General features: G+C 42.7%; 1 protein-coding gene and 1 long non-coding RNA gene across 3 annotated transcripts in view; one reads left to right on the forward strand and one right to left on the reverse strand.

Moving 5' to 3' along the window:
* Positions 1 to 26,391, forward strand: part of PPM1H (protein phosphatase, Mg2+/Mn2+ dependent 1H) — a 320,464-nt gene that overhangs the window by 251,056 nt on the left and 43,017 nt on the right. For both annotated transcript variants that reach the window (XM_007516868.3, XM_060195008.1), the window contains exons 7-8: positions 8,999 to 9,062; positions 12,601 to 12,708. In XM_007516868.3, coding sequence (XP_007516930.1) covers positions 8,999 to 9,062; positions 12,601 to 12,708 — 172 coding nt within the window. The remainder of the gene's footprint in view (positions 1 to 8,998; positions 9,063 to 12,600; positions 12,709 to 26,391) is intronic.
* LOC132539477 (uncharacterized) lies at positions 1,714 to 25,058 on the reverse strand. Its single transcript, XR_009550792.1, has 3 exons — positions 24,749 to 25,058; positions 12,290 to 12,396; positions 1,714 to 2,148 (listed from the first exon to the last, which is right to left on the reverse strand). It is a non-coding gene; the product is annotated as an uncharacterized LOC132539477 (long non-coding RNA).

Genomic DNA, 26,391 nt, shown 5'->3' on the forward strand with positions numbered 1-26,391 from the left:
AGCCACTGAAGGATTTGAGTAAACTAATGACACTATCTGACAGTTAAGAGTAATTACTTTGGGGAGTCGGGCGGTAGTGCAGCGGGTTAAGTGCAAGTGTTACAAAGCACAAGGACCAGCAGAAGGATCCCGGTTCAAGCCCCCGGCTCCCCACCTGCAGGGGAGTCGCTTCACAGGCAGTGAAGCAGGTCTGCAGGTGTCTGTCTGTCTTTCTCTCCCCCTCTCTGTCTTCCCCTCCTCTCTCCATTTCTCTCTGTTCTATCCAACAACGACATCAGTAACAACAACAATAAGAACTACAACAATAAAACAACAAGGGCAACAAAAGGGAATAAATAAATATTGAAAAATATTAATAAATAAATTTTAAAAAAGAGTAATTACTTTGGCTGTTCTGAGAATAGAGGTGAAGGACAATGTGCCACAGTTTTCTTCTTTTCTTTTTTTCAATAATCTATTTATTATCATCATTTTTAAAATTTATTTTCCCTTTGTTGCCCTTGTTTTTTTCATTGTTTTTGTAGTTATTGTTGTTGTTGATGTCGTCATTGTTAAGTAGGACAGAGAGAAATGGAGAGAGGAGGGGAAGACAGAGGGGGAGAGAAAGACAACTGCAGACCTGCTTCACCATTTGTGAAGCGACTCCCCTGCAGGTGGGGAGCCGGGAACTCGAACCAGGATCCCTTACGCTGGTCCTTGTGCTTTGTGCCACATGCACTTAACCCGCTACACTGCCGCCCGACTCACCATTATTATTTTTTTTTTACCAGAGCACTGCTCATCTCTTGCTTATGGTAATGCAGGAGATTGAACCTGGAAACTCTGGTGCCTCAAACATGAAAACCTTTGGCATAACCATTATACTTTTCAATACCATCTCTACCATAACCCAAGTCCTGGCACCACCTACTTTTACCTAGACTATTTCAGGGAGAACAAAAACAAATAAGGGTCGGAGAAAGCCTCTGCCTGAAGTCAGTGGTATTCATTGATCTGCTGACTACAACTGAATATTTGATGAGGCAATTGCACTAATGTTGGCAGGAGAGGATGGGGGCAGACCTAAAGGGATGATCCACAGTGAGGTTGCTGGAAACTGTTCCAGTTCTGCAGCTGTTGGTAAGGACAACATTTGGTATAAAATGATAGGTAAAATAGGCAATTCCTACCGTTTCTCTAGTAGTAGAAGCCAAAAGAGGGTCACAAATCTATTATTTGTAAGAAAAGTACTCTAAAAATGTGCCACAAGTTGAGTATAGTCAGAAGACAGAATAGTGGGAAAGGAGAGCCCAAGAGCTATGGCCAATTCCCAAGGAAAGGATCTATCTGAATCAGACACTGATCGAACTTTTGATCCTAAATGCACCCCCATCTTTTTTTTGAAAATTTTTTATTTATAAAAAAGGAACATTGACAAAACCATATGACAAGAGGGTACAACTTCACACAATTCCCACCACCAGAACTCTGTATCCCATCCCCTCCCCAGATAGCTTTTCTATTCTTTAACCCTCTGGGAGTATGGACCCAGGGTCATTGTGGGATGCAGAAGGTGGAAGGTCTGGCTTCTGTAATTGTTTCCCTGCTGAACATGGGCGTTGACTGGTCGATTCATACTCCCAGCCTGCCTCTCTCTTTCCCTAGTAGGGAAGGGCTCTGGGGAAACAGAGCTCCAGGACACATTGGTGGGGTTGTCTGTCCAAGGAAGTCTGGTCGGCATCATGCTAGCATCTAGAACCTGGTGGTTGAAAAGAACACCCCCATCTTCATTATTATCCAGCTGTCTAGTCTCTACTGTTGAGTATATCTTTTTGTGCCTTACCAGACAAGCTTTATTTTTCTGTCTGTTGTTTGCATTTAAAGTGAATTGAGGGATGGATCATGATCTTGCTTCATCATGGACACATGCTTCAGGCCCAGCCTCTACATCACTGAGGGAAGTTTCAGTGCTTTGCTGTCTTTCTCTTTCTGTCTGATTCACAGATCTTTCATTTTCATGATACTGGATTATAATGCTGAATATCATCTTTCAAAGTATTCTTTTTCCTTCCCATGCCTCCAAGAAATGTTGGGGCATCTTTGTCTGGCTACCTTGGCTGAAGAAAGGTCTGTAAGGGCCCAGTTCTGTTTAGCATATTTTTCAGTGACCTGCGTGTTTGAAGATGACAAGATAGCTTGTCAATTTTAACAAGATACCATATAAGAGAGGCAAGATTTTGGATATCAGGCTATACATTGGAAGGTTCTTGGTGGATTGAAACACTTGATGGAAATTCGCTAGATGAAATTAGTAAAGTTAACAGACTCTTACATTCAGAATAGAATGGCATTGAATTAGTATAAACTACTGGACAATGTGAGTCAAAAAATTATCAAATCTTTTGGCTCATGGATTCACTAGGGTTTGTGTTGGTGTTGTTTGTTTTTATTCCTCCTTCTAATATATGACCCAAAACAACACACATAGATACATAATGCAAATATAAACTGCAGTGTTTTTTTTTTAAGAGCAAGATCTAAATCAGGCTGTAATAATTTCATTCGTATTTGACCAGTTCTGAGGTGTTGTCAGTTGCGAGTGGAATCTGAAAATACTGACTAGCTAGAAAGCCCCTAGAGGGACCCTACTGCATCAGTACTTGGTGCTTGGTTACTGAGTGCTTATTGAGACACTCTCTCATGCACACCCGTGAAAAATAGCTGAAGGAACTAGAAGAGAGTGAAATTTGGGCTAGTTCTTTTCAGATATTTGTAAAGCCCTCAAAACTAAATTAGTTAATTAATTAATTGCTACCAGGGTTACTACTAAGGTTTGGTGCCTGGACAATAAATACATCCCTCCAACTGGCCATTTTTTTTCCTTTTTTAAATTTTTTTATTTGACAGGGAAGAGAGAAATTAAGGGGGAGGGAACAATAGAGAGGGAGAAAGAGCGACACCTGCAAACCTATGACACCTGTTGTGAAGCTTTCCCCTTGTAGGTAGGAGCTGGGGGCTTGAACATGGTTCCTTTTGCATGACAACATGTATTCGACTAGGTGTGCCACCACCCAGCACACACCAGAGACTACATGTATTTTGTGTTCTTTCAGAGGACAAACCAAATGTAGTTATAGGGGACTGTTTGGGTCAGTTTATTTCCCATGAAATGTTCTCTAGTGGCTGGGCTGACATTGGGTGCTATAGCATGCTTGTGATAATGACTGTCAACTACAGTTCACATGGTGACATTGGTCAGGGACCAACCTGAGCAGGTGTGTTGTTGAGGATGCTTGCATTGGGACACTGCAGACTTGGTGGCTGTAACCAGTGTTTTTTGCTGAGCTCTTCCAGATCAATGATCTTTTTTCCAGCCATGTAGAATCAGCACTGAATGGCCAGGGAAGATAGCTCAGCATGTTAGAGCACAAATCTCACATGCCTAAGGTCCCTGATTCAATCACTGGCATCATGATATGCCTGAATCAAGCAATAGTCTGGTCTGTCTTCTCCAACTCATAAAAATAAAATTTTAAATAATGTAAAAGATAGAAATAAAATGTTTACAAAAGTAAAAATGGGGGGGTGAGGGAACATGAGCTGTGGCTCAAGAGGTAGTATAATAGATACAACATCAGACTTGGAAACATGAAGTACCAAGTCTGACCCCTTGGAACAGCATAGGCCAGAATGATGCTCTGCTTTTCTGTCTTTCTTCCTCTCCCCCCTTTTGTTGCCCTTGTTGTTTTATCATTGTTATGGTTATTATTGTTGTTATTTTAGTCACCGTTGTTGGATAGGACAGAGAGAAGTGGAGAGAGGAGGAGAAGACATAGGGTGAGAGAAAGATAGACGCCTGCAGACCTGCTTCACTGCCTGTGAATCGACCCCCCTGCAGGTGGGGAGCGGAGGGCTGGAACCGGGATCCCCATGCCAATCCCCGCTATCCCCACGCTATGCGCCATGTGAGCTTAACCCGCTGCCCCACTGCCCAACCCTCTCTCTCTGTCTTTCTCTTTCTCTCTCTCATTAATAAATCTTTAGAAAAAGAATTAATATCTGAGTTTATGACTATTAATTAGATTAATCCCTTCACAGCATATATGTATACCATATATCTTGTGATTTTCTTGACTATGTCTCAGAGCTTGGAAAAAATAATGTTTAATGTAAACTTCTGATGACACTGCCTTCAAGTTAAAGAAAAATTCTTTAACCTAGCTCTTTTTAAAAAATATTTGATTATTTATTTATTTATTTATTCCCTTTTGTTGTCCTTGTTGTTTTATTATTGTTGTAGTTATTGTTGCTATTGATGGCATCATTGTTGGATAGGACAGAGAGAAATGGAGAAGACAGAGATGGGGAGAGAAAGATAGACACCTGCAGACCTGCTTCACCGCTTGTGAAGAGACTCCGCTGCAGGTGAAGAGCTGGGGGCTCAAACTGGGATCCTTACGCTGGTCCTTGTGCTTTGCGCCACCTGCGCTTAACCCACTGCACTACCGCCTGACTCCCTAACCTAGCTCTTTTTAAGTCTTCATTTTTTAAGTCTTATCCATCTGTCAATGGCCTCATAAATATTCATAAAGAAATTGACACAAAATGAGTTACTCTAAAAATCTCACCTAAACTTTTTCAGTTTTTCTTGTTTGTTTGTTTGTTTGTTTTAAAGATTTTATTGATTGATTGACTGATTGATTGATGAGAAAGATAGGAGAGAGAGAGAACCAGACATCTCTCTGGTACATGTGCTGCTGGGGACTGAACTCAAGACCTCATGCTTGAGAGTCTAATGCTTTATCCACTGTGCCACCTCCCAGACCACAGTTTTTCTTTTTTGTAATGAGCACTTAATTTGGATTTAATCTCTGGTTAGTTTATTATTGTAAAGCTAGTCAGTAATTTGGTGTTGGAGTTATTTTTCAAAAATTTCATCAGGATTTCAGAACCACAAGGTTCAGGGTGAAGGAACTGGCTCTCTGGACAAGTCCTCTGATCTCCAGCCCCATGTGCCCCCAGCTCTCTGAGCCCTGGGGTCTCTGGCCTCTCTTCTTACCCTTCAGCCACCTCCCGCTGAGTGGGGTGGAGTCAGATGAGTGTGATGCTTGGAGTCAAGCCTGCACACAGCAGATGGGCTGTAATATGATAAGAGCAGCAGAGGGGGTTTCCACATGGGCAAAACTGGGGTGACCCTCTTAAACTGCAAACGTAGGTTTGAGGGCATCCAGCTGTCTGTGGGAGAGGGCTCTGTCAGACTCTGGCTACAGATGAGGCCACCCGGAGGCAGAGACGGATCTAACCAACTTCCCTCTGGTCCTCCCTGGAGACCCTGTGGTTCAGCAGCCGCTGGTTTCTTCCCTTCCTGTCACCTTTTGTTCTTTTGCCTCACACAGAATGTACTCCCCCCTCCTTTCTTTTTTAAACCAAAACCCCCATTTTCCTCATCAAATGTCTACTTTCTACTTACTGAGAAGTGGACAAGAATGATCTCACTCCAGAGGCTTCCACTAGAATGAGAAATCCCCAGGTCTGAGCCCGATGTCAAGTTGCTATGGTGTGTTTTCTGGGAAAGTCTGAGTCTCTCTTTAGGGCTACAAACACAGGGTATGATCTTGGAAAAGTGACTTCATCTCTCTGAGCCTTATTCTCATCATCTAAAATGGGTCATCACAGGCTATGTGAAAGATTTCTGCCACTGTTAACTGAAGGTCAGGCCTCACATGGAGAGTACTCAGTCAATTCAAACTTAACTGCTCTGAGGCATGACCTGGGAAAGCTCTTCCAGGTGTTTGAATACTCAGCAGAGGCTGTGAATCTTTGGTTTACAAACTCATTCAATCTGAGACTTTATTGTAATAATGGCTCTGTTGTGTTCCTAAGTAGCTTGTATACCACAGTCTTTTAAATAGTCCATATGAGTATAAGCAAATCAAAAGTAAAACTTATTCCACTTCGTGTAAATTTGGTAGATGGGGGTAGGGTGGGGTGGGATGGAGATGAGGAAGAGCTATTGATTTGTTTGCTTTTTTTTTTTTTTTAACTTCTGTCACTGGGGCTTCATTGCTCCCAGCTTGCTCAGAAAGATAAATAGAGAAACCGAGGGAGAGAGGGGAAATGCCACAGTACCACAGTGTCATCCTATCCAGAGGGGGCTGTGCTTGAAGCCAGGTCACTAGCATGAGAAAGCAGCCACAATGTCCACATGAGCATTTTGCTGACCCTATTTTTTTTGGTTTGGTTTGGGACAGTTAAATCCCTCGAATACCTCAAAGCTCTTAGCAGGTGCCATGCATCTTGTCTAGGTGATTCCTAGGCTGTTCACACACTCACTAACCCATTTCAGTTTTTGCAACAACCCCACAAATGAGCCCCAGTGGTTTTTTTTGTCTGCTTGTTTTGAATTTTTTCCTTCTTGAATTAATGGTCTGGAGAGGTTCATCCTCTTTCCTGGGGCTGTACAGTGACCTTGCATTTGAATCCAGGCACAACTGGTACCAAAAACTTTACTGTTTCTCCACCACTTGGGCAGTACCACTTTAGCTAGAGAACTTTTTTTTATTTATAAAAAGGAAACATTGACAAAGCCATGGGATAAGAGGAGTACAATTTCCACACAATTTCCAACACCAGAACTCTGTATCCCATCCCCTCCCCTGATAGCTTTCCTATTCTTTAACCCTCTGGGAGTATGGACCCAAGGTCATTGTGGGATGCAGAAGGTGGAAGGTCTGGCTTCTGTAATTGCTTCCCCGCTGAACATGGGTGTTGACAGGTCGATCCATACTCCCAGCCTGCCTCTCTCTTTCAGGAAGGCTGTGCCTGTTTTAGCTATTAGGGTTGCTTTCTTTTTAAATGAGGTTGCATTGTGAGGGCCAGGAGATAGCTCACCTGGTAGAGCACACACTTTACCATGCATGAGCGTCTGGCTTTTCTCCGCCAACCACCACATGAAAGCACCTGCATGGAAGGAGCTTCATAAGCAGTGGGGTAGTTCTGTGATATCTCTGTCTCTTTCCTTCTATCTTTAAAAAAAAGGAGTGAGCCCACCAGGAGTGGAGGAATCCCTAGAGAGATGGAGCTCCAATGATAACCTTAGTGGCAATAATAATAACAATAATAATTAATAAATTGGGTCACATTCTCTCCTATGTCAGTTGCTTCTATTAAATTTGGTTTCAGATTCACTCCCAACTTAATATATATCCTTAACTAGGACTGGAGACTTAACTCTAATTGGTTTTGTTTGTCAGTTAGGAAACACTGTTTTAAGAAAATACTTAGCCTCTAGTAGTTAGCCTAGCTGGTCCTGTCTCTCTTTTACTTAGTTTCTTTTTTAACACTTCTTTGAAGCAGTGCTATCCTAATTTTGCAGAAAAGGAGACTGGTGTGCAAGTTTAGCCAGTAAATCTCTTCCTCCAGCTGAGCACCTAGTGGCAGCCTCTGTGTTTGTTTGTTTGATTTTTTAATTTTTTATTTATAAAAAGGAAACATTGACAAAACTATAGGATAAGAGGGATACAGCTCCACACAATTCCCACCACCAGATCTCTGTATCCCATCCCCTCCCCGGATAGCTTTCCTATTCTTTATCCCTCTGGGAGTATGGACCCACGGCCATTGTGGGATGCAGAAGGGGGAAGGTCTGGCTTCTGTAATTGCTTCCCCACTGAACATGGGTGTTGGCAGGTTGATCCATACTCCCAGCCTGCCTCTCTCTCTCCCTAGTGGGGAAGGGCTCTGGGGAAGCGGAGCTCCAGGACACATTGGTGGGGTTGTCTGTCCAGGGAAGTTTGGTTGGCATCATGCTAGCATCTGGAACCTGGTGATTGACAAGACAGTTAACATACAAAGCCAAACAAATTGTTCACCATTCATGGACCTAAGGGCTGGAGTAGTGTAGATGAAGAGTTGGGGGGTCCTCCATTTTGTAGATAGCAAGTAGGGCAGCCTCTGTGTTAAGGTCATTATGTCCTGTGTAGTTACATTCATTTTACAAATACGGAAATTAATACCAAAAAAGTTAGAACAGCTAGTAATCAGATGTTATGTGTGCATATTTGCATTTTATTTTATTTTATTTTTTAATACCAAAACACTGCTCAGTTTATGGTGGTTTATGGTGGTGCAAAGGATTTAACCTGCGACTTTGGAGCCTTAGGCATGAGAGTCTGTTTGCATAACCATTATGCTATCTACCCTCACCCCATATTTGCTTTCTAATTTCAGTAGCAAAACTACAAGTCAGGGCCTTCCTTACTCAGCTCAGTATCAGCACCCTCTGCTTAGTCTATGCTGGCTTCTGAGCAACCATGCCTACATTAAGTCATGAAGCATAAGCTGGATTTTCTTTCTTTTCTTAAGATAAAGACAGAGACAGACAGAAACAAAGTGAAAGTCCTTAACACCTAAGTTGCCTTCATTGCAATGGGGGCCAGTCTCAAACTTGGGGTGTGTACATGTGGGTAGTGTGTACAAAGCAGCACACTATCTGAGTTAGCTATTCTGCCACCCCTAAACTGGATTTTCTATCTGTGTGTTGAAAGACCATTCAAAAGCTAATGTGAAAACAGAGATTTTGGTCAACCTTGACTGCCACACAGAGATCAAGCCCAGGGCCCGAAGGCTCCCTTCTCCAGCCTTTCAAATACGAGGCTGCTTTGGTGCAAACAGCCCTGGAAAGTGAGGGCTGGCTCTGGCAGCAGTTTCACACTCCGTCCAGCTCTGCTCTCTGCTATTTTTCACAGTTTCAGATTAATGATGAGCGCCTTGTCACTAAACTTGACACTAAACGTTCAGGATTGAAGTCATCTCCCTTCCTTGCTAATTATGAACAGAACAGCTTCTTCTTCTCCACCTTCAAGCATCTAGAGACCTGATATTTCCTGAAAATACATGTACACACACACTTCTGCAGGGAATTGCAGGGAAAATCAAATATCTAGTGCAGGCAGTGTCAGGGCAATGGGTCACTAATTAAGTACAAACCTTTTTAAAAGTGTTGTTTATCTCCCTAAAGGGCATACAAGACCATTGAGGACGATGACTTGAAGTTCCCCCTTATATACGGAGAAGGCAAGAAGGTAAGCACAGGTACCTGTGCGGGGAGCCTGAGTCGCCAGCAGCAATATGCCTGCTCCACTCAGCAGTTCCTCATTCTATACTCTTGACGGCTTGAAAGCGTGTCATCTCCTCTTCCTTCAGCTCTGGTCTTGAGGGGCAAGGGGGTGGGGGGGGGTGGGGGGGAGGGGACTGAAAGCACAAGGGAACTAAAATCAATTCGTGTAAATGGCATCCCCCTTCTCAATCCAGTGGAGTAACTTGTTACAGAGCTGAGACATACATCACCTTCTGTGACTCTGGCGGTGGATCATGAGGCTGGTGAGGCTGAGCACACTGCACTCATTTGGTGAATGAAGCAGTTGGGACTCTAAGGTTAAAAGGGCTCAGGCAGTCATGGGGAGACTGAGGCTCAACTGACCTTGGTCTCAGGTGGTTAGAGCACATACCAGCCATTCTGAGGCCCTGGGCTTGATCCCTGGCTCTGTATATGACAGAACAGTGTTCTGGTCTCTCTGTAAATAGATCTTTAAATAAACAGAGGGCCAAGGAAAGAGAATAATACTGGTTTGTCAGGAAAGTCATGTTGTATTTCTTCTATTTTTCTGTGTAAAAATGCATCATGACTTTTCTTACAAACCAGTCGTTATGCAAAGATGCTTGCCTGAAGCTCTGAGGTCCCAGGCTTAATCCTTGGCACCCCACCCACAGAAACCAGAGCTGAACAGTCAGTACTCTGGTAAAATAAATTAATTAGTTAAACACAACCACAACGAACCAAGAAAATTCTGGCTCATCCAGTCACAGGTAAGTCCCAGAGGTGAGACAGGCCCTGTCTCCTCATGTTCCCACACTCCACCATGGAAGTGCAGGTTTTGTAAGTCTGCTTCACCTCTTGACCCATGGACCGGTGTGTTTACCCTATTTCAGCAAGGGGCCGAGTTTTAATTATAAACAGAAAACAGGGTCACCTCAGCTAGAGATCTTCACCTGAAAGGCTCAAAAGGAAATCAAAGGATGCTTTCATGGGCAGAACTTGAGTAAGTGTGTTGGGGTAAACATACGCCCAGGGGAATCTGGTTAGGGAGCCAAGGGTTACATGACTGATAGCAATATGTAAAATATGGCCAGATATGAAAAGAAATGGAAAGAATGGGTCCTGTGAGTCCAGAAGAGAAATCCCACACAGGTGGAGGGACAGACTTAATTGCAGAAGGACGAACAACATGGAGACGGGTAAACATGGTGGAATGTTTACACATCCTAACCAGATAGATGCCTTTGAGAGTGTGGGGTGCAGGGGATGCCTTAAACATGTGTGTCCCCACCACAAGCATGATGAAGGCACATCCTTGATATTCCAGGAGATAATCGGGCTGACTGTGTAGCTAGCTATTGGAGCTATTAGTTTAACAGCATTGTTTCCTTAAAATAGGTATTTAGCGGGAGTCGGGCGGTAGCGCAGCAGGTTAAGCACACGTGGCGCAAAGCACAGGGACCGGCTCAAGGATCCCGGTTCGAGCCCCCGGCTCCCCACCTGCAGGGCAGTCGCTTCACAAGTGGTGAAGCAGGTCTGCAGGTGTCTGTCTTTCTCTCCCCCCTCTCTGTCTTCCCCTCCTCTCTCCATTTCTCTCTGTCCTATCCAACAACGACGACATCAACAACAATAATAGCTACAACAACAATGGAAACAACAAGGGCAACAAAAAGGAAATAAATAAATAAATATTTTTTAAAAATAGGTATTTAGCAATATAGAGAAAGCATATGGAGGGAGAGGAGTGCCTCAGCCCTGAGATCTCTTTAGTGACAACAAAGTGACATTTTGTATTTTTCCATTTGGAGATTTCCTGGGGATGCTTACATAATTGCTAACCATTTAATTTCTCCAGTCAGAAAAGCATAATATGGTTGGAAGTAAGGCGGTGAAAGACAACTAGGTAGTTTTATTCATAAAATGGAATTTAGAGAACTGAAGCACATAAACTTGAAAATAAAAGAGAGGAAGGAGAAGAAGCTGCCACCACCAAGCTGTCTCTAAATCTCTTTGACAACTATTGCGGTGGTTTTTGAGAGAGCAAGGAAATAGAATTTTAGTGGCTGGTATAGTCTGGGACTATAACCTGTAATTTTATAAACCACTACTAGAGTGCTAATGGAAATTAAAAAATTTTAAAGAGCAGTTAGGAAAGTTGGTTCCCTGATATGAAATGAATGAATGAATAGATGAATAAATACGTAAATAAATCCTAAGTAAAATAGATATCATAATACAAGATAGGGTATGATAGGTACCATGAAGGAAGTGCTAGTATAAAATGTTGTTCAAAAAGAAAAAGTAAAGAAACAGAATAAGTAGATAAGCTTAAGGAGGGTCGAAACTCTCTCTGACTTTTCTTTCGTTTCACCAGTGCCTGTCACAGGATTTGCACCAGAGCTGGTGTTCTGTAGACATTTTCAGAGTGGGTGTGGCAGAGGGTGAGTGTTGGATTTAGTTTAAGCAGATTTCATTAGCAGTGGGTACCAGGCATGTATTGGACACCGTCCCCTCCAGTCTTTGAAAAGAGGCATCAGCAATTTATTAAATTTATTGTCACAGGCAAAGGGACCCAGTGGGAGATCTAACAGGACAGCATGTGTCCTAGGTTCTCTCCCTTGACACACATGGCAGGATCAAGGACAGACAGATGGAAACCCAGGAGTCACAGGACAGTGCTTTGGTTTTTCCTTTTATTTCAAACTGAAAAAAAATTGAACGTGGCCACCTGCAGGGTAGTCACTTCACAAGCAGTAAAGCCGGTCTGCAGGTGTCTTATCTTTCTCTCCCCCTCTGTCTCCCCTCCTCTCTCCATTTCTCTCTGTCCTATCCAACAGCAATGACATCAATAACAACAACAGTAATAGCTACAATGATAAAACAACAAGGGCAACGAAAGGGAATAAATAAATATTTTTTTAATGTTTTAAAAAATTGAATGTGGGAGGTGGCTCAGCAGTGTCACATATGCATAAGGTCCTGGGTTTAATTCTCAACGGTGCATTTAAAAAAAATGTGTTAGGGAGGTGGTGCTGGGTGGTGGTGTACCCACTAGAGAGTGCACATTACAGAGCACAAAGACAGATTCAAGCCTACCTTGGTGGGGGGGGTGCTTCATAACAATGAAGCCGTTGCAGGTGTCTCTCTATCTCTGTCCAAAATAAAATACTTCTTAAAAATTATATTGGAAGAAACCACTGTAAGAGTACATACATGAGGGGGAGATAGTATAATGGTTATGCAAAAAGACTCTTATGCCTGAGGCTCCAAAGTCCCAGGTTCAATCCCGGGCATCACCATAAGCAGAGCTGAGCAGTGACCTGGTGAAAAAAGAAAAAAAGTACGTAAGTGATCTTGAATCCTTCGTTAGTAGCATCAATGCATATTAGGTGGCAGGTGGAATGGGAGCCTGCTACTTCTCTCATGTAGCCTGTGGGGACTGTATAGGGTTGGAGCACTGCTTCTGTTTGCCAGCATTCCTTATGCCTTAGGAGTGAGTGTTTTTGTTCTGCTTATCATCCTAGGCCCGAGTGATGGCAACTATTGGCGTGACCAGGGGACTTGGGGACCATGACCTGAAGGTGCATGACTCCAACATCTACATTAAACCGTTCCTGTCTTCGGCTCCAGAGGTACCGCATGACTTGTCTGTTTCTTTTTTTATTTTTTTTAATATTTATTTATTCCCTTTTGTCACCCTTGTTATTTTATTGTAGTTATTATTGTTGTTATTGATGCCGTCGTGGCTGGATAGGATAGAGAGAAATGAAGAGACGAGGAGAGGTGGAGAGGAAGATAAGACACCTGCAGACCTGCTTCACCAACTTGTCTGTTTTTATCTTGTACAGTAAAATGGACTCTCCATTATTCCACCCAGAACTTGTATCCCCTATGCAGACAGTAGCCAACTCCTGGGCCATCTTCTTCAGCAGTGTCGAGTATACCTGTTTCTATGCCCACACTCCAACCTCACTGTGACTGTCATGGTTCATACTTTCACCTGCTGCCTGGATAGCTGTGTAGCCCCCTGTCCTGTGACCTCAGTCCTTCCCACATAGTCCTTTATAGCCAGCAAAACTTCCTAAACAGTTATTCTGACTCCTCTTAGCCAGAAATCTTCAACATCCCATGGCTGTAAAACTCTTTCTCTTGGCCTTCAAGACTTGGCTGGTCTGACTTTACCATCTGCTTTTGTTCTTCTGCAGTAGCCAAAATGAGCTTATTCCTTCCAGCACATGACCTTCAGTTTCCCATGTTTGCTTAACTATTTCTCCTGCCTCAAATGGACTCCTCATCCCCAGACATCCAGATTCTTTTCATTCCAGAAGCTCAACTATTTCAGCAAAGGTGGTCACCTTGCTTTCCCTTTCAACAACTAGAAGTGATGTTCCTTCCTACTCTCTTCTAGTGCACATGGCTCAGCTGCCCCTTAAGGTGGTTCTACTTTCTACCTTACAGCAGCTGTTCAGGTATAAATTTTATACCCTTACTAGAGTTTAATTCCCTGGGGCACTAGTATCACTCAGTTGATGTACGGAAAAATCAATTGAAAAACAAATTGGTTATGTATTTGGATTAGAAAAGTCATGTTTCTTGTGGCCAGTCGATCATAAGCCTTGCTGTATGTGGGGTCTAGGTTTAAGCCCTATCACCACATGGTAGCATCACAGCAGTAGGGGAAGTTCTAGTGTCTTCCCTTTATCTCTGTCTACCTGAAATTTTAAGAGTCAAAAGTTTGGCCAGGGAGCAATACAATGACACTTACATGAGGACTCAGCATTCTAAGAGAAATATATATATAGTCAGGACTTTGCTGAGGTTTTGTGCCTATGTGATTCCATACTCCCGGTGGACGTCCCCCCCCCCCACCCCCTGACACTTTTTTTCCAATAAAAGGTGAGAGACAGAGAAGGAGAGACACTACCGTGTGGCTTCACCACTCATGAAGTTTCCCTTTCCTTTTGCATAACGTTGCCATGTGGGGGCCTAGGAATTGGACCCATGTCCTCATGCATGGTAAACTGTGAGCTCTACTGGCTGATCCAGTCTCCCAGCCCCATAGAAATGATTTTGCTTCTAGAGTTTTCAGGGAACCTCTAATTGTGGGTTGGGAGTATGTCCCCTCTGATGTGAAATGAAGCTGTTAGTGCTGGGCAGCGGCTCCAGTGTGTCATGACTGGCGTCTCTCCTCTGGCTATTCCTTCCAAGATACAAGATGGTGGCAGCAACTCCAAGCTTAACATGCAAGGTAGTGAAAACAGGAAAACCTAGTTTTCTGAATAGACATTCACTAGTATCTCAATGGCCAGAGCTGTATGTACCACACAACTTTTCTTAGCTACAAAAGGGGTTGGGGGAGACAGTTCTAACTTTATCAATTTCTACAGAAATAGGAGAGGCTGGGAGGAGTGAGCTAGGAGCCAACTGTGTTTGCAAGCTGTGTAAGTAACACTTATAGCACTGCCTCACCCTACAGATGCCCAGAGTGTTCAGGCATAGTTCTGTTGGCATGTTCTTCCCCTGGGTAGATGCTGCTATAGTGAAGGCTCTTTATTTGGAAAAAGCAGAAGCCCATCAAGCTATCTAACAAAACAAAAAAAAGAGGTTTTTTTTTGTTTGTTTGTTTGTTTGGTTGTGTCTGCAGAAACCTTTAAGCAGCCAGGCTTTCTGGGAGAGTGAGTCTGGAGGCCAGACAGGCCTGGAGAGCCTCAGCAGTGAGCCTGCCACTTGCATGGAGCTGGCTCTGCAGCCACTGTGACCAGCCACCTTCCAGAAGTCTCTGCTGCCAGGCAGCTCAGGCTTTCCCTATCCTGTTCCTGTATCACAAAGAGAGGAATCAGACTGGCCTAACTGACCTGTTCTACAGCCACTTTCTGGTCTTTAGATTGTCCGTCCACCCCAGAGCCACCATCTGTGGGTGCTAACAGCCATGTTGATTCAACCCTGTGAACAGGTGGTTCTGTAGAAGCCTTCCTTGCTGATGTTGGCATACAGAGTCCATCCAGACACAAGAGGTGAAAAAGTCTCTTGAGAGAAAATTCTAGTAAGCAGCAGCCATGGAGGAAACAAACATTTCTTGAGCTGCCCCACCCCACCCCAGGAGTTCAACTGAGGTCAACTTGGCGGAAATGATAATTACCGCCCATTAAAAGTCCATAAATATTCCCTCCCTCCAAGCCCTCATAGCAATTCTGCATGATAAAACAACCATTAATAACTAACCTAACATATCCAGGACCCCCAGAAGCTGGTAGATGTCAGCCCCTCTGTTCTGGCCAACATTAGTACCCATGAATTATTGCTGAAACAACTCCCAGCCAGAGAAAAGCAATAAATATCAAACTCATTGGTTTCTCTATTTTACCTCTTGGGAGAGAGACATTTATCAAACATATTAAATGGTGCTGTCACCTTTTTACTTTCCAAAAAGGGCAGATGCAGTGTGACTCATGCTCTTGGGGACTTCAGCAAATACCAGTTAACCATTATTATTATTATTATTATTATTATTATTATTATTATTATTATTATTATTATGGCAGAGTGAAAAAAGAGAGAGAGAGAGAAAAATACCAGAGTACTGCCCAGCTCTGATTTAAAGTGGGGTTGAGGACTGAACCTGGGACCCAGAAGTCTCAGAGGGGCTCTCAGGCATACAAGTTGGTGCTCTAATAGGCTGAGCTATTTCCCCAGCTCTACCCATTTTGTTTCTTAAAGGAGAGTAAAAATGCCCTTCTTACTCCTCTTTCCAATTCACCATTCCACTTTTATTTTTAAGTATTTTATTTATCTACTTAGGGTATAGACAGAGAAATTAAGACAAATGGGGTGGAGATGGGGAAAGAGAAAGTGAGACTTGTGCAGCACTGTTTCACCACTTGATAAAGCTTCCCCCCCACACACACACACGGGTAGGAACTGAAGGCTTGAACCTGGGTCCTCATGCACTGTTACATGTATGTGCTACTGGGCACACTACCACCTGATCCCATATACTTTATATAAAGTGAGAGACAGCTCACTTTGTTTTGAAGGAGAATGATCTCTGTGCTATTTGATCATATATATAATTTAACTCACAAGAGAGCCATAGAGAGAGAGAGAGAAAAAAAACAGAGTATCATTCTCGTATATGTGATGCCAGGCATAAACTTAAGACCTCATGCTTGCGTGTCCAAAATTCTAACTGTGCCACCCCCAGGGCTGCTGATTTAAAATATTATAACCACTCTGCTTCTGTAGCTCACAGGGAGAGACTGTAGGTTTGGGATTGAACCCACATGAAAAACTTCCTTAGTACTGATGAAAAAGCCTGTTAGTTGATCAGAAACCTCATTTGGAGCTATACTAGTTTGTTTGAAATGGGTTTGTTGCTTAGCACTGGTGATGAAACCGGCAGCTTCTGGAAAAGTTTAAATGCTCTTAGAAATGTTGTAGAGTTAAATAGACTTTTTAGAAGAGCAATAATAAGTAATATTTTTTAACTTATTCTGGGCAAGAAAATATATATATGTATGTATTTCACAACATCTCAAATAATCTTCACACAACTCTACAAGATAAATTTGTGTGTTATACCCACCTAATGGATGGAAGAACTGAGGTCTGGGAAAGTTAAAATTATTCCTCCACTATTGTCTAGTTATTAAGTATTGAGATGGTTGCACCTGATCTATCTAGTTTGAGCAGGGCCTATACAAAAGAAGCTTAGTGCAAAGAGATGACTTCAGTTAGTGTCCAGGCAGCCCACTGGACTGGTGCTAGACAGACATTCCTTTTGCCTGGGGCCTCAGCAGGCAGAAAAGCCAGCTTTGGACCACACTGTAGAAAGTGGTGGTGTGGCAGAAAAAGCAATTAATTAGGAAGAAGAGCAATGGCCTTTAGTGAGTGCCAACCTCAGCCACACGGAATTGTGCAAAATAAGATTGTGCACCTTCAATTTGGCTTAATGGGCATATAGTATAGATCCCAAGATTCCTTTGTGCAAGATTCAGATTGTTGTACATTTTAAATGCTTCCAGGTGGAGAGATCATAGTCAGGGCCAGGAAAAGGAGAGGAAAGTTAAGAGGGAAGAGGAATAATGGCTTGAATCAATTCCAGTGGAGGAGTACAGAGAGAAGGTGATGGGCACAGGGGGCCCACCCCCCTTCATGGAGGGCAGAAATGCCTTTCCCCTGGCTGGTGGTGGTTACATCAGGCTCTAGAGTAAAGCTTGGGGGCTCCTATTGAGGGTCCAGAGAGCTAGAAACATTTACTGACAGCATCTTATAAAGAATAGCTGATCCCTGCCTGCCTCCAGTCCCCCACCCCACACCCACTGTGGCTTTCTGAAACTACCTAAGAACAGTTCCTTGCTATGCTTCATCTTTGCCAAGCACAGATCTTTATTTCACATTTGGGTTCTAAATTTCCACCCCAGCTCAGTCTGGTAGTTTTAACAGTTGGGAGAAAAATTGTGACTTAGTTCTAAGAAAAGGGTCTTAAAAATTCTTCTTGGAAATCAGCATTGTTCCCATTCATCATTGCAGCTCCTAATTCAATTTGATGAGTTAAATAAAAATAAATCAAAAACATGTGGATCCAATGTACGTAAAAAATGCACAGGGGTTTAAAAATTAGAGGAGGGTTTGTAGCCAAAAACATTTTCGGTTTCGCTGAACACAAGGCGCTGGAAAAATCGTGAGTTTGCCAGACCCTGAGAGTGGCCGCCAGGTTCGCTGAGCCTCCCTTGTCTCTTCTGAGGTCTATTCTGGCCAAGAACTAAATTCCACAAGAGGCCCCATCAGTCCAGCATAGGCCTGTTCTTCAAGTATGAGTTTTGCCTGTTCTCTGGTTTGCAGCATTTTTTTTTCCCCAGTTGTGACACCCAAAGGTACAGCCTCTCCCCCCACATCAGGGAAACATTCACAACTAGCCAGGTGCCCCATCCTTGCTCCGGTGAAGCTCATCACCATTCACTTTCCTCTACACTATTCTGGAAGAGCTCAAGCAGAGAAGGAAGGGAATTTAGGGATTGAAAAACTCTGGAGCCCAGATCCTTCTCATCTTTGCCAGTAGTTCTCTCACCCCTAGTCTGTGTGGTTTTACTCAGGCAGCTTGGCTTAGCCTTGCAGCCTAAATATGCAGATGGTTCCTGCTCCACGCCCACTCGTGGCCTGGAACTGGCCCTCTCTAGAGCTGGAATTCTCCTTAATATCCCTCTAGCTTTACAGCCTTGACTCCAAGACTTTGCTGGTGTGGCTAGTCCCCTTCAGAGATACTGGAATAACAAGGTCTCTTTCTATGTTGGGGTCAGTTTGCAGAGCCATTCATCCCTTCCTCAGCCCAGCTGTCTCCTCCTCTTACCTCCCCCAGACTGAACCACCAGGGACCTTTCTCTTTATTTTTCCATTCAAGATTCCTGGGCTAGAGAAACAGCTTCACCTCTTAGAGTACAAAACCTGAGGCCACAGATTTAATTCCCAGCACCAGTTTATGCTAGAGCTGAGCAGTGCTCTGGTTCTCTCACTCCCTCCTTTTTCAATCTCTTTCTCATATAATAAGAAGATTTTTTTTTTTTAACCAGAGCATTGATCAGCTCTGGTTGATGGTGGTATGGGGATTGAACCTGAGACCTTGGAGCCTTAGACATGAAAATATCTTTGCATAACCATTATGCTATCTCCCCACTCCACAATGTTATTTCTTATAAATTGGCTGACCCACAAAAAATACAGGATAAACAATGTTGAGGTATAAAAAGCTCCCCCAAATCAAAAGATTGCAAATTTTAAGATGTTAGTTTGCAATCTCAAATACTGGTCAGGTTTTTCAAGAAAGACAATGGGAAAGTATTGAACAAAATTGCCATTCTCTATTAATTTGGAAGTAAATTTTCTGAGACCCTAAGTATGAAGCCTTCCAGAAGCCAGAGAGGAAGGAAGGCCAATATTTATTGTGCGTTCATACTCATGAATCAGGGCAATCTCACAGATTTTCTCATTTGCCTAACACCTTGTCACAGTGTTTTCACCCCCACTCCCCACACAGTTAGGGGAGTCGCTTCACAGGCGGTGAAGCAGGTCTGCAGGTGTCTGTCTTTCTCTCCCCCTCTCTGTCTTCCCCTCCTCTCTCCATTTCTCTCTGTCCTATCCAACAACGAACGACATCAACAATGGCAATAATAATAACCACAATGAGACTGCAACAACAAGGGCAACAAAAGGGGAAAAAAATGGCCTCCAGGAGCGGTGGATTCATGGTGCAGGCACCAAGCCCAGCAATAACCCTGGAGGAAAAAGAAAATAAAAAACATAGACATGGGAGTCTGGGGTAAAAGTAACGATGATGGAGCCCAGCAGTGGCACAGCCAGTAAAGATGCATAAGTTATCATCATGTGCAAGGATCTAGGTTAGAGACCAGGTCCCCATTCACAAGGCAGAAGCTTCACAAGTGGTGGAGCAGACTACAAGTCTCTCTCTCTCCCTCTCCCTCTCTCCCTCTCTCTCTCCCACTCTCCCCCATCTCTCTGTATCCATCATAATAATAAAATTAGAAAGAAAGCTGGTGTATTGCACCAAAGTAAAAAACTCTGGAGTGGGTTCAGGTCCTGGAACATGATGGCAGAGGAGGACCTAATGTGGGCTGTTGTATTGTTGTGTGGAAAAATGAGAAATGTTACACATGTACAAACTATTGTAAACATCAATCCCCCAATAAAGAAATTTTTTTTAAAAATCAAGAAAGGATAAAGTTTGAGTGGAAACTGATTTAGACTTAGAACCAAAGGGGTCTTCTTAGTCTCTTCCAGCTCCAAATTAAACTTACCCAGTGGATAACTGTGGGGACCCACCTCTCACCCTACCCTACACACATAGAGGAAGGTCTTCATAGTCTTCACCTGCTGGAGGACAGGAACAAAAGGGCACACATGCAGAGACAAAGAAGAAAACTGCAGGCAACTCAGTATCCCATGTCCCATCTTTCCCATCCTATAGTTAGAAAAACTCTTGGGAGTTGGGCAGTAGCACACGTGGCGTGAAGCGTAAGGACCAGCGCAAGGATCTGGGTTTGAGCCCCCGGCTCTCCACCTGCAGGGGAGTAGCTTCGCAGGTGGTGAAACAGGTCTGCAGGTGTCTGTCTCCCCCCCCCCCCGTTTTCCCTTCCTCTCTCCATTTCTCTCTCTCCTATCTAACAATGACAAGATCAATAACAACAGTAATAATAACTACAACAACAATAAAAAGATACCAAGGGCAACAAAAGGGGAAAATAAATAAATAAATAAGAAAAGGCCTCTCTTTCTCCCTTTGTTTACAACAAAAGAAACCACCTGTAAAGCTAGAGGCTTAACTTATTACTGGTTTTAATGGTTCTAAGGGTTAATTAGGCTAAGCCAGGTAGGGTTCTCTCTGGGATTCTCTCACTTAGTCACCATCAGATGTTTAGGGTTAGAATCATCTGAAGAGTAGGTGGGCAGGAAGTGTAGAAATGGCTGACAGTTGATGTTGACTATTAGCTGAGAGTTCATTCAAGGCAGGTATCCTTAGCTATCTGTGTAGCTTGACTTTCTTATGGCACAACAGCTAAATCCTAAGAAAATATCCCGGAGCAAGTGATTCAAGTATCCCAGACAGAAGCTACAAGGATTTCTAAGACCTAATCTCAGGGGCCAGAATATAGATCATCCAGTAGACTGTTTCCTTACCATGTATGATGCCTTGGGTTTGAGCCTCAGTGCCACATGAGAGAATCATGAACAGCATCAAGAGAACTTCATGGACAGTAGAGCAGTGCTGTAATGTCTTCCCTCTTTGTCTGTCTCTCCCTCTCTCCTCTCTCATTCACTTATCAATTAAAAAAAAAAAAAAAAGACCCAACCCCAAAAGTCCCAGAACATTGCCTTATTACTTATTATTAGCTATATAAGATCACTAGTCACTCATCTTTTTTATATTTATTTATTTTCCCTTTTGTTGCCCTTGTCTTTTTTTATTATTGTTGTTGTAGTTATTATTGTTGTTGTCATTGATGTCATTGTTGTTGGATAGGACAGAGAGAAATGGAGAGAGGAGGGAAAGACAGAGGGGGGAGAGAAAGACACCTGCAGACCTGCTTCACCGCCTGTGAAGCGACTCCCCTGCAGGTAGGGAGCCGGAGGCTCGAACCGGGATCCTTATGCCAGTCCTTGCACTTCGCACCACGTGCGCTTAACCCACTGTGCTACCGCCCAGCTCCCTAATCATTCATCTTGAAGGAGAAAAACATAATTTACCGCTTGATAGTCAAGCAGCATGTTGATACAGGGAGGGGAGGAATAGATGGTAGTCATCTAATGCAAGTTGATAAGTTCACTTTTTTAAGTAGTTAATTAAGAAATCTAGTTTTCATTGTAGAAGCAGGTTTATAAAGAAGCTAATTAAGTGTACATATAAGTAGCTTTCACTCTGACCACTCTTTACTGAGTTATGATTATTGCTGAGAAATATGAAATCTTCTAGATGAGAAGCAAAAGCAAGGCTGCAATCATGAATCACTTCTTTGTAAACATTCCTTAGGAGAAAGGGACCTCAATTTACATGATTCCAATAATATGGTGCTATTTCTTTTCTCATTTTTTTTAATTTCACAAGTGATTTAATATTGATCTACAAAAATTATAAGGCAACAAGGTGTAATTCCACACCTTCCCCACCAGCCAGAGTTCTGTGTCCCCATTCCCTTCACTGGAAACTGCATTAGTTCTCCCAGTTTTTCTCATTCTTAATAAACATTCACATTAACATCTAGTGTTTGTATTTACCATCATTTCTGTACTCTTTCTCTTAACTCTCAAAATTGTATATAGCTGAGGCCTTACAAACCATGAATATTTCTGTAGAAGGGAAAATGAGTGCCATCTAAGGATAATTAATAGCCTGAAGTGGTTGTATTTGGTAGTTACACACAGACCAGTTTTATTGAAGTATAATTAACGTATCATTTTAAGGCATACTATATGGCTGTTTGATAGCACATTACAGAAACAATTATGATGACTACATTTATCCAATACTCCCCTTACCTCACATAATTCCTATTTCTTATTTGTGGTGAAAATACTTGAGAGCTACTCTCTTAGCAGTACCACTAACAGTACTCACCATGCTGTCCATTAAATCCTCAGAACTTGGCCATCTTACAAATGGAAGTTCCTTCCCTCTTACCAGTAGCTCTCTAGTTTCCTACCTCTCAGCTCCTGGCACTCACTCCTCTTATTCTTGTATCTGTGAGTTCAGCTTTATTGACACTTATCTTAATCTTCTCTCCAGTTCCACATACTACAACATCTTATGCATCTGTCTTCTCATTTGGAGAAGTACACTTTGGGGGTCTCTGTGCTGCCCTCGTATTGTCACCATTTAAAAATCATTTGAAAGGGAAATTACACGTGAAGAAAGTATAGAAACGGGGGCCGGGCAGTGGTGAACCAGGTTAAGCACACATAGAACAGAATTCAAGGACCAGCACAAGAATCTCAGTTCAAGCCCCTGGCTCCCCACCTGCAGGGGGATCGCTTTACAAACAGTGATATAGAGCTGCAGGTCTCTCCCCTCTCCCCCTTCTTTCTCTCTCTCTCTCCCTCATTTCTTCTCTCCCTGTCTCCCTCTCCCCATTTCTCCCTCTCTATCTTCCCCTCCCCTCTCAATGTCTCTCTGTCCTATCCAATAAAAATTTTAAAATGTCCTCCAGGAGCAGTGGATTTGAGGTGCCCACGCCAAGCCCCAACAATAACCTGGAAGCAAAAACAAAGTAGAGAAACTGCTTTCTGTAGTTCTGGTATCATCTGAGCATATACAGAAGAAACTTCACAACCTGCCTTGTGAATATACATCTCTAAAACCACTCAGTAAAAATCACTTGTATGAATCTCTTTGTCGTTGATGCAGATTTTCCCATTGGGAAGTGACTTGAGATATGCTAGCTGTTAGTTGAAAACCAGAATTTGAAATGTACTTTGACATACACCATAAACACTAGCTTAGCAAGTCATAAAATTGATGGCTACAGAGGAAGTGAACCTGTACATTGTGTCAAACATTTCCTCTCACTGGAAAAATAACTTCACTTGAATATTTCAGTTTAACTTGCAGTATATATTTGCAGTAACTTATTGCCTAAGTGCAAGTGAGAATAGTTTGAGAAGTCAGTTTAAAAATGCAAAGTCTCAAGGCTTACAGGAGGTGGTGGGTGTTGTTTTATTTGGTTTTTATTCTTGTTTTTCCCAGAACTAGAAGCTCAAATGCTTGGAATTCATTTCCTTTAAAAAAAAAAAGTCACTGGATATAGGTGGGTTGGTGGAATTCTCACATTTTTAGACAGTTTTGAAGCAAGTGATTCAAAGAGACAGTCAGAAGCTCAGCTTGGTGTGCCACCAACTGGTCCTGGGGCTTTTTTTTTTTTTTTTTTAAGAATCAAAAGGGGCACTTGTTATGCTGAAAAAAATAAGTCAAAAAAAAATTCTCAGCAACTCAAGGATGTATGGTCACTCTGTGTTCCCCCTGCCTGCCTCCCAGATAGATTGTGCACATACTTTAACAGGATGGTGTTCTTCTGGCCCTTATCTCTGTTTACAAAAATCGTTTGATGAACACAGATCTATTTTAAATTATTAATGAGCTAGGTTGAAGCCCGTTTGTTCACTGATTCACTCACTGAGCCTCTGAGCCTTTGCTTCCGGGGCTAACAAACTGCTAAAAGATGTAAAAAAAGGAGTAGACCCTGGAGATGGCCCAATTTGCAAGAAAAAAAATTTTCCTTTTTGCTTAAAAAAGTAATTATTTTATTTATTCATTCACTGAATAGAGACAGAAACTGAAATAGAAGGGAAAGATAGGGAGGAGAAGAGAGAGACACCTATAACACTGCTTCATAGCTTGTGAAGCTTCCCCCCTGCAGGTGGAGACCATAGGCTTGAACCCAGATCCTTCTGTATGAAAACATGTGCACTCAACCGAGTGTGCTACCACCTGGCCCTGCAAAATTCCTTTCTTAATCTTAGCTCACTGGGTTATAAAGTAATAGCCCGTGTGGTAAAAATGGAAGTTTTGGGAGCTGGGTGGTAGCGGAGCGGGTTAAGCACACATGGCACAAAGCACAAAGGCTAGTGTAAGAATCCGGGTTGGAGCCCCCAACTCCCTACCTGCAGGGGGTCGCTTCACAAGTGGTGAAGCAGGTCTGCAGATGTCTGTCTTTCTCTCCCCCACTCTGTCTTCCCCTCCTCTCTCGATTTCTCTCTGTCCTATCCAACAACAATAACAGCTATGACAACAATAACAACTACAACAAATGCAACAACAAGGGCAACAAAATGGGGAAAAATGGCCTCCAGGAGCAGTGGATTCCTAGTGCAGGCACCAAGTCCCAGTGATAACCCTGGAGGCAAAAAATAAAAAGGAAGTTTTATGCTCTAGCACCAAGGTATTGAGTACAATGTTAGGCTAACTTCATTCTGTCTAATTTTCAACTTGTTTAAAAGCTACTAGATTGTAGCCATGCTTAAAGGTCAATTTTTTGTTTTGTCTGTAGATTCCAAAAGAAAAAGCCAAGTGTCAAGAATCTGTGGTGTATTTCAAGTACGAAGTTATACCCACAGCCAAACAACCAGCTCCTTTTGGGTAGTATAAGCAGCCAGCATATTTCTAATACTTACAATATCCCTTGATTCATTTGCAGTCAGATGCTTTGAGGGCCTGTCAGTCACATCAAGTCTAACTCATCCCATGATGAAAGAGTCGGGGAATGTTTAATACCATAAGTATCCCCAAGGGCCACCTCATTCCAGCCTTTCAATTCACAGAGGGAGATACTGAAGATTTCAGAAGCCACGCCTAGTCACTCACCACTCCCCTGCAGAAAGCGGTACCATAGCCAAACCAAACTATGCAAAGCTGCCCAAGCAAAGCAGCATTCTCACACACCCAGACTTTGGCCTCTGTGCTTTCCTCTGCATAAAAAGCTTATTATGTCCAACCACTCCTCCCTGACACTCCATCTGATGAGTCATTACTTCATCATTCAGTCTTCCCAGTAGATGGTCCACAGACTTTGAAAATATGAATGAACAGAGTGGTTTTTACCTAACTACAGAGGGCCAGTGGGGCACTGCAGACAGAAATCTTCTGCTACCAAATTCTTTATATAGTGCAAGACATCATGAGGTGTAGACAGAATGGCAGAGGATATGGATGCAATCTTCTTGGCCTGCCAGGATGTCAGTATTAAAGTTTATAGAACCACGGGGTACTATAGTGGAGGCTTATTTTCTTCTGCCATCCTTTATTCTGCCATATTTGAACTTCAACAGGTTGATACTTCGGTTGGTCCTGGGGAGTGAAAGGGACAGGACGTAGTTCTCTCATTTTTTTTTTTTTTTACCATCAGTTGGTAGCCTTTATTAGAAGCACTTAGCTTGTTTGCCAAGAACACTACTGAGCTCCACTCACTTTTATTTTACTTTTATTTGTTTGTTTTTCAATCATTTTAGGTTTTTTAACCTTTGAGATTTTCTTTCATCTTTTTTTCAAAATTGTGTGAGAGAGACTAGAGTATCACTTTTCCATTTATGATGCTCCACTTGGCTCTCTTGGTTTTATGCAATTCAGAGGATATAACTACGGGTCTCACTTATACAAGGCATGTGTTCTACTGCAAAGCTCCCTCCCTGCCATTAAGCACTGTTCTTTATTATTTATTTATGACAGAGAACACCAGAGCATGATTCTGAGACATATATTGCTGGGGATCAAACTCTGAACCTTGTGCTTGAAAATCCAATACTTTATCCGTTGTGCCACCTCCCAAGCTGCTAGTCACTGTTATTTTAAGTGTACTTTTGAAATGGAATCCCAGTCCCCTTAAGCCCACTTTTCCTCATCTCCTTCTATCAAGTTATATACTTTCAGGTGTATCACCCCAAGATCAGCACCATAAAAATATCGCATAAAGTGCATTAGAATTTAAAGTTCCATTCCATATGATCTCATTTGCTCTGACAGCCTTGTGAGAAAGGTAGAGCAAGTGTTATGATACTATTTTGCTGGCTTTTCTAAGAATGATATCAGAGCTGAGATATTTAAGAACTAAAGAAAATAAATGGCTTGTCTCGAGTCCAAAGGCTGGATAGGAGTGGAGACTAGAGTAAGAGCATCTAATAGCAAGAGGTGGATCTTCCTCCTCCTGAAAGTCAGCCTGTACTGGGGGAGCTTGTTGGCTTACACTGAGGACTTAAAAGGGAAAAGAGGCTTGGAGAAAGTGCTGGGCTGCTAAAATTGTAAAAGCTGCGGGGGCATCTTA

This window comes from Erinaceus europaeus, chromosome 7 (assembly GCF_950295315.1).
Source record: "Erinaceus europaeus chromosome 7, mEriEur2.1, whole genome shotgun sequence".
NCBI lineage: Eukaryota > Metazoa > Chordata > Mammalia > Eulipotyphla > Erinaceidae > Erinaceus > Erinaceus europaeus.